Source organism: Diachasma alloeum, unplaced genomic scaffold (genome assembly GCF_001412515.2).
Source record: "Diachasma alloeum isolate Michigan unplaced genomic scaffold, Dall2.0 Dall_scaffold_00294, whole genome shotgun sequence".
NCBI classification, from domain to species: domain Eukaryota; kingdom Metazoa; phylum Arthropoda; class Insecta; order Hymenoptera; family Braconidae; genus Diachasma; species Diachasma alloeum.
This window is the reverse complement of record NW_021680433.1, coordinates 539797-557193: the sequence shown is the minus strand read 5'-3', so window position 1 is coordinate 557193 and position 17397 is coordinate 539797. Positions and strand designations below refer to the sequence as shown.

The following is a 17397-nucleotide window of genomic DNA, read 5'->3' as shown; positions in this document are numbered from 1 at the left end:
CCCCGGACCGCCGTCTTGCATCCCCACCCGCTCCTCCCTAAACGTTGTCGCACATTTGACTTTAGCCTCGACATAAAATAGTAAAATACTTAACATAAAATAGTTTACCTCAAAGAACATAAGATAAAATAAAAGTCGTTAGTAACCTGAGTGATCATAACTATTACCTTGGAAGTATATCGCCCTATCGGGCAAACGATTTTGCTTTTTACATTGAAAAAAAATACAGCGGTGGATGATGCAATGGAAGTCGTATTTGAATGAATTTCCTACGAAGTGGAGGCTGATAGAAGGCATGCAGAATGCCATCTGAAATATGCGCAGGGCTCGGAGAGGACGAAAGTTATGTAGAATGATGCGTCCAACGCGAAACTCGTAGAGCCAAGGAATGTTGTATGAGGTTTTGTCAATAAAATCGAACGCACTCGTCTGGTTTTATTCGCTTGGAAAAGGGGATCGGAGTGCTGTAGGCGGAAGGCGGATATGGGATTTTTGTGGTAACTGTGATGAAAAATTGTGGAGCGAATGAATGGGGGGTTTATGGTGAGTTACAGTCGAAGTATTTTATTGTTAAATAATCAATAGTTTTTGCATTGCGGAAGCGCGAGAGAGTGCGGTAATTTTTTAGAGTTATATCCAGTTCTTGCACCGAGAGAGATAACACATGTGAATCAAATAAAACTTTTTACTCGAAATTTTCTTCTCAACTTCTCGCAACTATAACGATCATTTGGTTTAAATGAATTTATTCTTAACAAAGAATCACAAAAACAATTCTTTTAATGCCGACGTTTCGAACTCACTAAGAGGTCAACACGAGTTCTTTATCAGGGCTATTTATTGAATCTAAAACGAATTGACAAATTTCAAAATTCGAAATCTTTCGAAATTGCCTCAAAAACACAAAAACAAAAAATATATTTATTTACATAATTGTTCGAACATGTCCCGGGGTCGATTGGTAATTAATTAATTTCAATGAAAATATTTCAATCATATAAACTTAATGATTCATGCATTCCAGACAAATCCTATGCTACAATCAAATGAACGATTTATTTGATCCACTTGAAGGATTGTTACATTTTAATGAATTCATTCTCCTCGACGTCTGCGATAATGATTTAATTTCTTGCTAATAAAGTATTCATTTGGATCGCGGAAATGTCTGTCTATATTATAAAAATCCAAATCGAGTTCTGCTGATGAAAATTTGGTATTCGAAATTAAGACTCCAAGATTAAAGGTCACAAGGGTAAAAATAAGTGTCATGAGGGTCAGAATAAGGGTTATGAGGGTTAGATAAGGGTCACGAGGATCTGACCAAAGGTCACGACGGTCTGAATAAGGGTGACGAAAGTCAAAGCAAGGATAACAAGGGTAGAATAAGGGTCTAACTAGTGGTCAACTTAAGATTCACAAGGGTCACAAGATGAAGGCTCACAAGGGTCACAGTAAGTGTCATGAGGGTCAGAATAAGGGTAATGAGGGTCAGAATAAGGGTCACAAGGATCCGACTAAAAGTCACGAGGATCAGAATAATGGTCGCGACGGTCCGAATAAGTGTGACGAGAGTCAAATTAATGATCACCAGGGTAGAATAAAGGTTCAAATAGTGGTCCAACTAAGATTCACAAGGATCACGAGATTAACGGTTACAAAGGCCACAAGATAAAGGGTTACAATTAGGGGTCAGATTAAGGGTCCAAATAAGGGTAACAAGGGTCACGACAGTCTAAACAAGCGTCACAAGGATCAGATTAAGCGTCGCAAGGGTCCAAACAAGGGTCACGTGGGTAAAAAACCAAGGGTCAGAAACTAAAGATCGCCAGGGTCAAAATAAGGTTCACGAGGATTATAATAAAGATCAAATCAAGGATGCAAATCAGAGTCACAAAGGTCACATTAAGGGTCTAAATAAGGATCACGGAGGTCAGAAACCCAGGGTTACAAAGGTCACAATAAGGGTCTCTATACCTCTCTATATTATAAAAATCCAAATCGACTTCTGGTGATGAAAATTTGGTACTCAAAATTAAGACTCCAAAATAAACGGTCAAAATAAGGGTTACAAGGGGTATAATGAAAGTCAGATTGAAGATCATGGGGGTCATATGGGGATTGGCGAGCGGAGCGAGCAGGGGGTGTGGCTCCCTAGTTTCTTTATATTCGCAAACGTATTCGCTTGATGTGAGTAGGAATGCCAGTCGAAATAAAGTTTCACTTTGAATAAAAACTGGAAGAAACTCAGTCATTTGATTGAAATGCAGATCATTTAATCCAAATAAACCATTTTCATATACCGTGCGACAATAACTTCGAAATTCACTTTAATTTTTGATCGAAAACGATGATCCATCTCCCTAAACTCTACAAGATCCTTTTTCACGCACCTGCACGGGAAGTTCGTACTTTGCTTACTGATGAGCGAGAGGAAAGTACTCACTTTGCTCCCACTCATCAGACAGCAAAATATAAACTTTCCTTTGCAGGCGTGTTAAAAAATCGCATGTGCACCTCGGGTGGGAAAACATGACTTTCCGCCCTTATGCACAATATACTATTTCCGCAACAAAATCCACAAGAGAAACCTTTCGCCAAGAATTTCCCTTCCCACCTAAATTGCATGTCCTACTGCAAATTATTCATTGGTTAGGCAAGAGGTGCAGTTTATTCTTCAATTCAACTTCACGCGGTACGTCGTTCCGCACGGAATTACGCACACCTCAGCGCCCGCCAAAGCCACCCGAATAATAAAGCATCGAGTTCCAAATTCCTCCAGAATTCCGTCGAAATTCCCCCATATCCAATAAATGCGAAATCCAATATCCCCTCAATTTAATACTCCCAAATAAATCCATGATACCACTTTTTCATCGCACATGTACCGAAAGCGATGTTATTCATTTACATGTAATAAAGCTATGACATTCAAAATTGAAACGTGCCGAGAACGACCGGAAAACTTTTTGGTACGTTATGAAGTCTAAGTTAGCTCTCCCACCAGATGGCGCACATCTGGTACAACATCGAACCCGTCACGTCGCACCGGAATTCAACTGCCAGCAACTCGACGACATTTTTTCAATGTTATAGCATTGTGAATGTGCCCGGAGAGGCACAACGGTTAGCACAAACAGAGAAAAAAAAGGTGAAAAGCGATAAAAATAAATTGGGCGAAAAAACTGGAGCGTAAAAAGGGGGAAAACCACTTCCGATTTTTTGGTTCAGTTATCAAATACATGACATGCGGAAAAGTCGAACGTGGCATTTAATGAAATTGAGTCGAACATTTCTTCCGGCTTCCTTCTGTTACCGCTGGTCCAAGGAAAATCCCCCGCATTTACTTTTATTTCTCATTTTGTTTTTACACGTTTGAGTCGAAGAACGGACACCCGGAGGAACGGGGCGCAATATAATGTGTCGCTTCTCTCCTTTTTTTCCAACGACTCGGAGTAAACCGCACGATTTTATTTTGCCGGTGGCAGTCGAGCGCGTTGCCGACCCCCTTTTTACTTGCGGGCGAGTGGAGGGAGGGCTGAAAAAAATAGCAATGACCCGGAACGGGGGGCGGAAGCACACGAATCCCGGGACGGAGGTGTTTTTCCCATCTCCTGCAATTTTTCTTTACGTGTAAAAAGCAAGAAAGTTATTTTCTCGGTATTAAAGGACAATATTTGCGGAGAAACGATTTTGATCGTTGCAATGATTGGAATGGTGAATCGGTGCAATAATTTGCCAATATGTACAGGTGTTTCGGTTGGAAATTGGCATTTTTGATGGGAGGTAGTGGGGAACTGAAACTTTACGAGAAAAATTTTATACATTGTTGAAAAATTTGGCAAAATTTGGCAGAATAAGAATTCACGACAGTTGTTAGTTTTGCACGTGTCCCTGTGTTTAACCTCTTCAGTCGCGACTATACATATACGCATTAGTATACACTGGGTGGAACTCAGTCGACGGCAGTCGACGCATGCGCAGAACGACTTACCTTTCGTCCCTCTAGAGAACGAAGGTTTCACTTTACTCCCTCTGCGGACCCGGGTAGAAATTCAACCGGGGATTCAGCCGCAACTCGGGTGAGCGCGAGCTCAGCCTCGGCTTGCCGCTTGACCCGAGTTCACGCCGCGATGCGCCGCTCCATACCGGCTCACAGTCGAACGCTCATCAGACGGCATAACCCGGCACTTGAGTTTGAGCTGTGGCTCAACGCTTAGAACTCAGCTCCGATTGAGTTGTGTCGTTTCGAGTGGAAGGTGGAATAGAATGATATTTATGCATTTTTAGAATATCGATTTAAAATTTGAATACTTTGGAAAATCCTTGTCTTCTTACTATAAAAAAATGGAATTCCACTGAACTTTCTATAAAATTTGAAATTTACTGATTTTTCCCTCTGTCATCGAATATAAAACCTGGCACTTTCTCTAAGAATTCCTATTGAATTTCTATTGGAGCTCTATGAGAATTCTATTTAAGTTTTATTGCAATTCCATTGAAAAATACTATTTTTTTTGCGTCAATTCCATTGAAAATTATGCAACTTTTCCCTGCATTTTTAATAGATATTTGTTTGTAGAAAAAAATCCATTGATTTTTCTAGATAATTTATTCTGTTAGGATTTCTTCCACAGAAACTATTGGGCATGAATTTTCCAAGTTTTGTTCCTGCATTTGATTAAAAGAAAAGAAGAAAAACCGAGCGGAAAAAACTTAGAAATCTTACGCCTAAGAAAATCTATAGGAACATAAAAACCTATTTACTTTCTTGCACCAAATTTTACCTTAACAAAAAGACTCTATGAAGTTGCATAATCTCCTATAGAATCGGCGCAAGAAACGAATAGAATTCTAATAGAACTTCCAGAGAATTCTCATAGAATTCCAATAGAAATTTAATAGAAAGCGCTAGGTTTTTCTGTTGAATTTTTTCATGCGTGTTATTTTGGCATACCTGTATTCAACATTTCCCTAATAAATCGTAGAATATTCTTAGAACTCGTAGGCCTATCGAAAAATGAAGAATATCCTCTCCTGTAGCGTTGATAATTAATAATAAAGGTTCGTTAACGTTTTTCAAGTGATTATTTTTCTTGATTTTGTTTGTTGTATTCGCGAGAAAAAAGAAAGTTTTGACTACGTTTCAGTGAATTGTTCTACCTTGTATTTTCAGATTAATCCCATTCGATTAGTTAATATCACGTTATTTCTGATGAGCGTGATTGTTCATCTGAAAAAGCATGCCATCTTCACATTTATTCGATTGTTTTTTCGCTCAAATCACGATGCCATCGGACCTGTCAAATCATTATTGAGGTTAAGTATACCGGGATTGAGTAATTGGAGATGAACCTGAGGTTGAACAGTAGCCATTCAACTAAAGCCCGGCGAAGGGTTTCGCGTAATAGTCTAACGCTGGGCTGTGAGCGCGTGACGCGGCTCAACCTCGGGTACATGTGACGCGCGTGGAGTTTATCCCAAGCTGGGGCGGANTATTTCTAGCTGGGATACGGGTTCCGAGCTGAGCTCGAGCGGCGTGATTTCTACCCGGGGAGGGAGCCGTTGCGAACTTTACATGTCGGTGGGGAAAAAAATTTTTTTCCGCCGCCAATCAACCCAGACCGTCAGCTGACTGACTTGCTCCGCTCCATTAATGCCCACATCACCTGAATGCTCTTTTCACTAAGACATCTTTCTAAAATAATTACCACTCCTGATGAATAAATTTATTCGGAATTTGTTATTAATCCCAACTGTCGGCAATGATTTCTCCATTTCACCTGTGTAGATTCAGAACACCTAATGCCATTCTTCTCTGATACTATTATTCCATGTCCCCCGATTTTCATGATTTTCTCTGGGGAAATAATTGATTCAAATCTACGGAGAGATTTCGTTCTCTCACTCAGAGCTTCGATAATTGACTCCCAAATTAGACTGCATAATTTAGGTTCATTAGAGGTTACTCACCAGGGTACTTGTGCCGTTGAGATAAATATGTTCTGCCCACAGCTGCCGAAGGCGTCAATATGTAAACCCGTTGCGTTGTCATGGGTCAGGGCGTAGCACGCCTCAGCCCACCGTTGAGCTGCTTTAGCAGCACCATTGTGCCATTTCTGAAAGAAATTGTATTCATAAATTGCTGATTAAGAGTTGAACATAGTTGTATCATTAGAACTCATAATTCATTCAACTGAACTATCCAAGTAATGAATTACTCGTCTTACACGAAACAAAATATAATGACTCAAAGCACTTCCAGAATTCGACTTGATTCAAGAAGGGTGACTATAACTCAATCCATCTCGATTTCGAACTTGGTGTGAATAGAAAATCTAATTTCTCTCAGTGTGACAAGTGAACAATGTTCCGTCAAAAAACAGTTTCCCTCAGTATGTTCCTCTGACAGTTCCCCAACGGGAAGAAGTCAGAGACTCCGCCGTATTTATGCAAATTTGAACACGTGATACCACATAAAGCAAGCTCTTCAACTCGGTCAGTCGTGTGCGCCAGCTTTCATGGGTTTACGCCTCATGATACGATTATTATAAAGAGTGAAAGGGTGGAGTGAGCCTCGAGTCAACGACCGCATCGAGCTTTGTTCAAAAGCATAAAGCCTTGTAGAAAAGCAAGTCATTTTTTGGTTTTTTATCATTCACCGGTATTACCCGCTTTCATTGATTCATTCATAATAACCACTATTTTGAGGTAAACATATCAAGCCGCTCACTCCTCCCTTTATCATGACAGGGGAATAATGACGAAAATTACCATTGTGAGCATGTTGGAAGCGGTGGGAGTCACGTGTGTCCTGAAGAAGTTGTGGTAAAGGACGATCTTCCTTTGAACTTTTTTGTTGCTTGGTGTTAGGACTCTCGTGGGAATCCTGTCGCCATATAAACGTGGCACTAAAACAGAAACGAGAGGAGTAGAGTCGTAGAAAGTGGGAAATAAACGACTTTAGGGGCATGCACGTGGGGAAGATTAATTACAATTTTTTACAGCAGACGTATCTGCAGCGCTTAACAAATAATGATGCGATTATCAGTAAACATCATACATTTCTTCCAAAGAAAAGTTTCACTTCTTGTGAGAAATATTATCAAGAAGGCTGCATCAAATTTTTGTTTAAAGACATCAACTGGCTCGTAAAATATCAATTTTTTAATGAAATCATGTGACGTCTCCGTCGCTCAGTCCACCATCCAATTTGAGCGCTCCAGCCCCACCGGAGTTTTGAGCGCATGTCACTCACTCAATACCTCTTACATGGAAAAGGATAAGTTTTATACTTCGTAGAAGAAAGGTCGACAATTGTAATGAAATTTTAATTATGTATCGAAAAAATATGTAATAGATAGGTATGTATTTAAATTTACTTCATATTGTATATAATCAAAGTCAATCGATGACACCTTTGGGGTATTTTGACCCAATTCGCGGAATTTTGAGAATAAAAAATTAAAAATAAAATAGATCTAAGACGAAACCCAACATGTATGACGGCTCAAAATCTTTTTGATTATAGGAATTACTGAAAAAAAAAATGAAAATAATCAACCGTGACGTAATTAGCCGAATTCAAGTTTTTCAACTTTTTTTTTAGAAAATTCGTCATTTCGAGCATCTAATGATTGGAAAAAATTTTTAAAAAATATATTCTTATAGGTCGTGAAAAATGGAAAATTTTGATCCCTAATAAATCGAAGTCGGATGAATAGAATTCGAGTTATTGCAAAAAAAACGAACAATGTGAAAAAAAAATATCTCCGAACTGGGCTGTCAAAAAAATCTTAAAAAATTTGAGAGATATTTTTTCAAGCCCCCCAATCGTAGAAAAAATCGCCATGAGTGTTCAAGAGGGTGAGGTTCAGCCGTTGACTCATTTGGCATGGAATACCTCATATAATAGAAAAAATGCTGATTACTTTTGGGACTTCTTCTCTTAAATTCAAGACAATTGAAACGATGAATTTGTATTTTCAGATTCGAATGTAAAAAAAAATATCTCTATCAATGCCAACTTCATTTCTATAGTGAGGAGAAGGGATATTCTATGGAAGGGATATTCTATAGTGAAGTTCGGTGAAGGGAGTTGTGGAAAAAAAAACCCTCACGTTCACACTCGCTCGGTCGCACCGGCGGGGGAGAGCGAGCGAAGCGAGCGAAAGGGACGAAGCCCCCCCCCCGGTTGGCAAGCGGGATGAGCAGGCGGCAGAGCCCCCTAGTTTAATAATAAAAATCCATTTTTTTTCCACAAAAAACATGAGTTTTCATGATTATTCATTTTTTTATAACGACAAAAAAAACATACTTTACTATGAAATATGTATTGAATGAGCTACGGTTGTTCAAAGTTTCAGCGGATTGAGAGGGCTTGAATTGGGGAGCGCACTGAACGGTTGGGACAGCGCGCGACTTCATAAAAAAAATAATGTCTCAACTATTAGTGAATGTCATTAAAAAAAATATCGACACAGCTTTCTCAACAATATTTCCCACAACATATATTTTTTTCAAACTTTTCAGGATGGAACTCACATAACTACAACGGTTTTTCTCATTGTTTATTTAAAAAGTTGCAATTATATTTACTTTTCCGAGCGATATTTTTTTTAATAACTAACCATTCTTTGCGAATAATAAAGCTCTTTTGAGTTTCCCACAGAAAATGCGTAGTTATTGAGATACAAATATTCAAAAGTTTGCGGATTCTTTGCTCAACTAAATTCGCCGTTGAAATAGTGGGGAACGCCTTATATTGCTAATTTATTAGCAAAAATAACTGTACTATACGCAATACAAGAGAAAATTCTCACTTGTTTTTTTTTTTGCAATTATCTGAAGGTCATGGGGATGAATGGACGTGAAACGAACGTTCTACCGAACGTGTTTGGTACAAAATCCTTCGTCGTTACAAACAAATTATATGCAATATTGAGCAATCATTCACGTTCACTGGTATAATTTTTGATTGAATGCAGGATAAATTTTATAATTTTGGCACAAATTAACCTCACGTTCAGTAAATTTTCCCGGGCCAACGGAGAAAATTTCACTATTCGTCTCGCACTTTTTTCCCGATATAGAGTGAAAAAGTGCTGAAAAGTTAGCTCCACGACTACTTGATTTATTCGGTAATTTTTCTACTTCTTTCTCCGTGTCTAGAAATGTAACAATAAAGTTCACAATCGTTCCTATTTTTTTTAGAATCTTCAATGACCTCCAGACCATGAATGAAAATTCATTCGTCTCACATGTCATGCCATTTTTTTGAGAAAAGTTTATTCGCTCTAAATGAATGTGCAAAAATACTTTCAGAAACTTTTCCATTTCCAATGGATGGATTCAAGAATAAAGTAGGTGCCAATATCCTTTTTCAATGTGACTACAAAATAGAATGACGTCTTTTGTTGGTTTGAGAGAAATACTTTTTCATTGAACAACGATTTTCCTCATTTTCTCAGTTCACGAGCAACGTATTTATTCAATTTCCCCTGTATTTGAATTCAAAATAAATAAATGTGTCAAGCACTTACTTTATGTAATAGACACGCTCTGTGGGATTTTGTCGCGTGCAATACCCCAGTGGTTCTGCCACTATTTTTCTTTTTCAAGTATTAAAAGTGTTATGTCCTCATACCGTATTTTCGTGCTGAGAGACGATAAAAGAACTGAGGGTTTTCTGCGGAGTCTTTTGATTATGTATTTCAATCAGCGAGAATTGTTTCTTTCGGTTGAATTTACTCTTTGGATAATTGATGAATTTAAAAATTAACGACGAAGTTTCTGAGTCAAGCACGTGATCACAAATGAAGAAAATTTCATAGAAAAACTTGGCGAATTCGCTAGACAATTCTAATATATTTCTGTTGAACTTTCTATTAATTTTTGGTCGATTCTTTTGAAATGATCAATAGAAAATATTCTGTAGAAAAAGACAATAGAATGCGATTGTTCAACACAGTTTGTTCTGCTGAGATATTTTCTATAGAATTTCCTCGGCTCAAATTTTCCCTGTTTTTTTAATTCATTTTCTTGATGAAAAGAAAAGAAAAATTGAATGGAAAAACCCCTCGTTGATGCTCTTTCATTGTGCCCTTTTTCCTGGTAGATTTTATATTCCATTTTCTTTTCAATTAATTGTCTATAATCCTGTGCTCACTGAGTACGATTTTAGTCATAATTACAATTCAATTCCTTTTAGCACACTTCAGAATGTGAATTTCTGAAATTCAATGCTTGTTGATTCTCTGATACACTGTTAGAAATTTATTGAAATTTCAGTCACTGCTTCATCTGAATTCTCAATGTTGTGAGTTTGAATTCAATTTCAAATGAAAAAGTTGATAAAATTTCTCATTCATCTTAAAAATTCAAGCAAATTGGATTTTTCATGTTAAGTGATCATTGATATTTCAATGAAAGCTTGAATTTTCAAACTCATTGCGGAAATTAAACATCAAATGTAACTGAATTTTTAATAGATTGAGAATTCATAAAAGTTTTTGTCTGAATTTTCCCAATTCTCTATATTTTTGCGTGCCACATGGATCTGGAAATCGAGAATTACTTGAAATTTCAAGAGTAATTTTCTAACATTTTTTTTTGTATAAGTCCTTTCCCATACTGTTATCAATTTTTAGTTAGTTCACACGGTAATTCAATTAAAATTAAAACTTCATTTGAAGTATTGAGTCACAGCTTCTTTTTATTCATGTCAGAAATTTTGTATTTGGATATTAATATTATTTATTCAAAGTGAAAAAATCGATCATCATTTCCACTATATTGTATTCAGATTCTTCTATACTTAGCGTGAAAAATGTGAGATAGTCTCAGAATTCTAGCGATTAATTCTCATAAACTTTGTTCGAAGAAAACCTTAGTAAACGTATTACTAAAAAAATAGAAATATTTTATTTTCCTCTGTCTTAAATCATTTGGGCAATTATGATTCGTTCATTCGTGTTTTATAGAATGGTATTCAATTCTCATTTGTTTGTTAAGCGGGCTTCATGAAAATTCGACGCAAGACGATTGTACTCATGAAAACCGCGTTATTTTCTCCATTCGTTCGGGATATCCGCCATGTTTCACTGCTCACTTTCGATTCGAGACATTGTCTTCTACATTTTTTTAGTTTTTAACCCGGCACCTCGAGCATTTTAGCCAACGAACTTACTGCGCCACTATAACGTGTCAATCCAAAAGTACTGGATTCCAGAACCAAAGTCCCTTGATTCAAATATCATGGTACAGTAGAGTCTCGATATAATCGCGTTTTGCCCTTGTTGCGATTTTTCATCGCTCGAGCGTTTCCCCCACTCTTTCCACCCTTGACTCCCGAATGTAAATACTTCAGGGTGTTCTTAGATGCCGCATTGTTTTGCATTTCCGCGACCTCGAAACCATAAAATACTGTGCCTCTAGATTTGTAAAAAATAAGTTTAGTGCACACGTGACCATCATGGAGAGAAGTTAATTTATATTTTACGTATGCTTGAGTGTTTATTAAAGTGCGCAGTCAATTTAAAAAAAAGTTGGTTGATTTTCTTTTATGTTTCAATTGTGCATTACAAAATCGACAAAACTTGATATCCAATAAAATACAATCATTGAATTTTTCAATGAAAAACAAAAAAAAGTTATTCTCTATTAGATAGCAAACAAAATTATTCTTATAGATAAAAAAATGCATTGATGAAAAGCTGGTTAATGATAATGCAATTAGTTAACTAAAATTTGCAAATTGAAGTATTCGGAAGAATAGAAATTGAAAAATACTCGATTTTCTTATTTCTTATTTTGCCTTCATCAACCGTAGTTCCGAGAAATAGGAGCTACATGTGGGCGCTTAGCAGGGGTAGGGAAATACAGTCGGGTTCTCGGAATCAACTGCCCCTACGGGCCTACAAGTGCGACTATATCGAGAGTCTAGTGTAATGGCTTTCAGTCAAAATTACTGAGACCTTCAACATTTTCTCTTGATCTCCTATAGAAATTTCACTGGAACACAGTACTTTCTATCTGTAGATTGCCCTCCCACAGAGAACTAAAATCCAGAGACTAATCCTGGAAAGCAAAAAGACTTTTCTCTGCAAACTTCAATCGTCCCATGTATTATTCACAAATACAAATAAGTTGTTAATAATAAACGATACTCTACTGGGCTTACTGCGCTGCGTTTCCCATGGAACAGCCGCGGGCAGTGCTGCCACAATGGCAACGCACAGCCACAGATACTTCATCTTGTTCAATTATCCACTCCTGAAACATAAATAAATACCAACGTTCAATAAATAACAATCGAAAATACTGCAAGAAATACAGAAAATACGTTAAATCCCCGATTGCCATAAATTTTCTCGTAGATAACGTACAACGAAAATCTAGTGGGAGCGGTGGAGTGAGGTTAGGTGGTACTTTGGGAAGAAACTTTTTCCCGCACATACGTAAGAAACAAAGTTTTTCAGCCTCGGGTGAAATTTCTCACCACCGTTACTTCCACTTCTCGAGTATATGCAGTTGGGAAAATAATAAATTGCATCTACCACTTTTTGAGTATCGGTAAAAGGACCACTTCTAGTTCTTCAGACAAAGGGTTGAGGAGAAGGGGGGGGGGAGGTAGATGGGAGTAGGTGAGTCGCACTTTCCAGACTGGTATTTCCTTATCGTTACGTGGATTAGATATTGCTGAACCATTTTTTCCAATATGAGAGACGAAGTAGTTGGAAGAAAATGGTGGATCTAGTTGGGGTTAAACTTCAATAACTTGAAGGGAAATTAACAAAAAAAAAAGGGAATTAATCGGAAGTAATTCGTTCGATCCATAATGGGTCGCGGCCAGTCCAATCCACTCCTAGTAGTCATACCCAACCCGGGACAACCCTCTGATTTATTACTTGTTATTAATTTTTCTCATTTTTTATTTGGAGTATTGATATTTCTCTGTATATTGTTTGTATTGAAGTGCTGAAGTGAGAATTATTTTTCTGGTGGTCATTCATTTATCAGCTTTAGTAATTTCTATCCATTTCCATGAAAAATAATTAATTACCAATTTGTGGGGGGATTTGGAATCGGGAAACAAAGTTTTAAAACTCAATGAGCGAAAAAATCATAGAATCCTGAGATTTTATCAGTCATTTTAACTGATAAGAATTTTTAAAATTATGTGGAAAAGTTCATTTGTATTAAATTTTTAATTAATTTTTACCGCCAAGGACGTTGGTTTTATCTTTACCGATTTTTTATTGAGCCCTGAATTGTGTCTTATTTTTATTGGTTTTTAATTTTTTTTTCAAGCTCATTATAGAAATCGTATTTTTTTAGAAAACTGTCTTCCTCCTTTCCGTGAAAAACCAAAGAAAAACTTTCCTCGGCACAATGTTTTTTACGAAAATAATTATTTTGGTTTTTTATGAAGATTTCATCTATTTTTGCAAAGCGAGGAAATGATTAATTTTGTGTTTTTCTCATTTCGTTTGTTGAAATGGAATTAGATGTATGTTTTTCATGAAAAGCAAACTATTTCTATCACGTTTTTCACATTTATGCATTTAGTAAATTTTAGTCGTATAGATTCCGATAATCCATTTATGCATTGACTCTAATTGCCAAATTTCCGCGAAATTTATTATTTAAACCCTAAAATCAGTTTGTAAATTCCTGATGGAAGTCGAGCTTATTCAATTTTCCCATGTAAACACATGTAATTCATGAATTTAATTAATAATATTATTTGAAAACAGGGTAAAATTTTCTGGCAAAGAGCAAAATGCCCTTGCAGATCACGTCATTTTTCATGGTTATTTTGCGTTTACAACAATTAAATGAGTCGGATAACAAAACAGGTGGAGTACAAGGAGAAGAGAGAAAGAATAACGTACTCTTTCTCTCCTTCACGCGCAAGGCTGGCTCACACTGCTACTAACTTCGAGATCCAAAACTCACACTTACGGCTCGGAGATCGCGAGTGGAAATTTCGATCAGGGCCAGATCAGGGTTTGATCAGGTCAGTCCTGACGTAGGATCTGACTGTGATTATGTGAATTGATAGGTCCTGATCAACTTTGTAACGCCGTTTTAGATCCAAATTTGATCAGACCTGGCGGTTCCAAACCTCAAGGCCCATGGATCCGAATCGGAGGAATGCGTCCAGTTTCATTACTATTCGTTAACAAAAATTAATGATTAAATTTTTAAAAAATGTTTACGATTATTTGTAACCTTATTGGTCACCCCGCAATGGATTTATCGCAGAAAAAGCCATTTTGTTGTAGCAAATTATTCTGCCCACGGCTGATTTCGAACCCGGAATCCTACGATTACTAAACTTACGCCCTAACCACTAGACTACCGCGCTAATCTTATATTGCGAATCTCGTATTGTCAATATGACATTCGTTTGCATGTATCATCTCCAAATATTATTCTTCCACTCTTGCTGATAGTAAACTATGTCAAGATGGACTCCTGATAGTAGGGATGAATTTATCCAGCATCCCCCGCCCCCTCCCCCTTGCCCACCCACTATCGTTTTCCCCTTCCGCGCAGCTTTCCCACTATGTTTGACCCTTATGATTTAAGATGCTCAAGACTTTTGAGCCTTGAAAGTGACCCTTATGATGATCCGACCCTTATAAAGTCTGACATTTAAGAAATTCGACCCTTGATACGTCTAACCGTTGAAACATTTGACCCATGAGACTTCGGGTCCTTTAAACATGTAACTCTTGTGAACCTTAAGACATCTGATCCTTGCTACATTTGACCCTCAAGACGTTTGACCGTTCAAGCAACTGACACCGTGCTCAGATTGAGATCAGACTGATCAAATCCCAGTCTGATATTGTTTATTTCAGGATCTTCTGCTCAAGTGGACATGAGGGCGATAGAATCTGAATCTGATCAGATTCATCTCAGGATACTCTACTCAAATTGAAATCAGGGTGGCCTGATCCGAATCTGATCAAAGTGATTTCAGGCATTTTCCACCAGCTTTTGATCAGGTTTCACCTAATCAGTCGAACCTGACTACAGACGGATCTATTTCTGTTCCGATTTCAAGTGGCCGAAGTAGAATTCTCACTCGGGATGATGTGAAATACAACAATGAGGATAGGGACTCATTCCTATGCGTAACTTTCGTAATATTTTTTTTTTTTATATTCCGGCCCTTTCTGCCCTCTGATTGGCTAATCGGCCCTATCCAACCCTATGCATGCGACTGTGGATTCTACACTGCACCGCATTCGCACTCCCATAGAACATAGGAGTAGCATGGGAAACCACAGAATACCCATGCCGGTACAGGCGGTCACTATATTAGCGACCTCCCGCTCGCCGGAGGTTGAAAAACTCGGTTCCACGGGGAATCGAACTCACAACCTTTCGTACACTAGGCTCACACCTAGCCGCTTCGGCCACCGAAGTCGGTAATTTTCGTAATATTGACTTGAACAAAAAAGTGGGCACATCGATGAAAAGTTTGTGAGCGATTTCTATGATGTAACTAAGGGTACTTTCCATGTAGCTTGTCTAGTTTTCATTTCATATAATAATATGATCTGGAGGTAGTAGAGGGGGTAGTTACTTTCTGTAGGAATATCCGGCAGCGCTCGGCCTGAAGTGTTGGACAGTCGGAGTCCGAAATTTTCCTTGGCCGATACGCTGTCGCGTATCTCCATATAGAGGATTTTTCGCATTTTGTCTTTTGGAAATGATGACGCTCTCCCCAAAATATGGACAAAAATATGAAAGACACGCTTTGGTAAAATTGTGGAAAATAATTTTTTGTTGCTTTGACACCATTTGAAGCTTTTCGAATTACATTCACGTAACAGACGTTGAGAAATCAATGTTCGCCAGTGAGGATACACCGCTGAATATTGTTTTCACCTTGGCAATAGCCCAGACCTGCACTTTAATCAAAATTCATGAATATTACGCTCAGGAGATGTGAGTCATTAAAATGTAGGATACGATTACAGTGGCTTTGACCTGTGAATATGCTCAACATTATTCATGGAGTCGTGCTTTACATGTATATCCGGGTGAGGTGAAACATTACTACATCAAATTGTTCTTGGCTTTATAACTTTATCTGCAGTTTCTTTTCGCCATCACTGTTAACAATTTCCTAGAAATTTCAATAAAAAATTGCACAATTTAACTTTACATAATCTACATAATCATTTTTTTTCAAAACTACACAATTGTTTTTTTTGCGAAAATTTCTCGGAAATTTTCAACAAGCGACAATTCGATTGAAATTTCAAGGAATTTTGTGATTGAAAAGTCATGATTTGATGGAAGAATGAAAACTGTGAATTTTAGTTCGATCGATCTTTGCAAATTTATAGATATCCGAAAAATTCCGTGAGTATATTCTTGAACATTGAATTAATTAAGAATGCTTACCAATTTATACAAGGTGTGTAATTTTTTGTCTTCATGCTGCTTGAAAATTTAAAATTCTGTTGAATTCTAATTCCACAAAAATCTGAAATTTCATCATTTTTTCTGTTCATGAAATTCTAATTTTTTCTGACGGGGTTTTATGCAAGGGTCATGAAGGTCAGATTAAGGGTCACAGGGGTCTGAGTAAAGGTCCAAATAAGAGACGTGGGGGTCAAAAACCAAGGGTCACAAACTAAGGGTCACCAGGGTCAAAATAAGATTCATGAGGGTAATAATGAGGGTCATATTCAGAATCAAAATGAGGGTCATAAGGGTCAGGTTAAGGATCCGAATAAGAATCATGGGGAGTCAGAAACTAAGGGTTATCAACTAAGGGTCTCAATATCTCTCTATATTGTAGAAATCCAAATCGACTTGTGATGATGAAAATTTGGTGCTCGCAATTAAAACTTAAAAATTAAGGGTCAGAAATGAAGGGTCAAAATAAGGGTGATGAGGGGTTGTACTGTGGGTCAGAATGAGGGTGACGAGAGTCAGATTAAGGGTCAGAATAAGGATCATGGGGGTCATATGGGGGTTGGCGAGCAGAGCGAGCAGGGGGCGTAGCCCCGTAATCATTAATAATAATTATTGATTCCGATGGAAAGGTCATCCGATTTGAATGCCTTTGGCTTGATCAAATCGAGAATCATTATGCCAGTTATCATATCACTTTCTGATCGAGTCTTGACTTGGACCTGATCAAAATTTCCTCTCGGGTACAGACATCGAATCGAATGAGGTCCGTCTCATCCCAATTCCCCGTAATGGTAAAATTCAACGCGGAAAATAGCTTCAACAAAAGCGGCACATGATTTAGCGAGCACATCTCTCGGAGATGCAAATAATTAAAGATAATCGATTTACTCGCGGACTCCTATTACTCGGGAATGGTGCGAGGTCATTTAGTTTGTAGGCAGGCGGTACCTC

General features: G+C 37.7%; 1 protein-coding gene across 2 annotated transcripts in view; it reads right to left on the bottom strand.

The window, feature by feature from the left end:
• The window catches only part of LOC107039205 (serotriflin), a 90371-nt gene that overhangs the window by 15139 nt on the left and 57835 nt on the right, over positions 1 to 17397 (bottom strand). The window contains exons 2-4 of one of the 2 annotated variants that reach the window (XM_015258712.1): positions 12173 to 12273; positions 6775 to 6911; positions 5974 to 6119 (exon numbers count right to left, since the gene is read on the bottom strand). In XM_015258712.1, coding sequence (XP_015114198.1) covers positions 5974 to 6119; positions 6775 to 6911; positions 12173 to 12254 — 365 coding nt within the window. In that variant the 5' untranslated portion in view covers positions 12255 to 12273. The remainder of the gene's footprint in view (positions 1 to 5973; positions 6120 to 6774; positions 6912 to 12172; positions 12274 to 17397) is intronic. The other variant, XM_015258713.1, reaches the window with a different exon arrangement.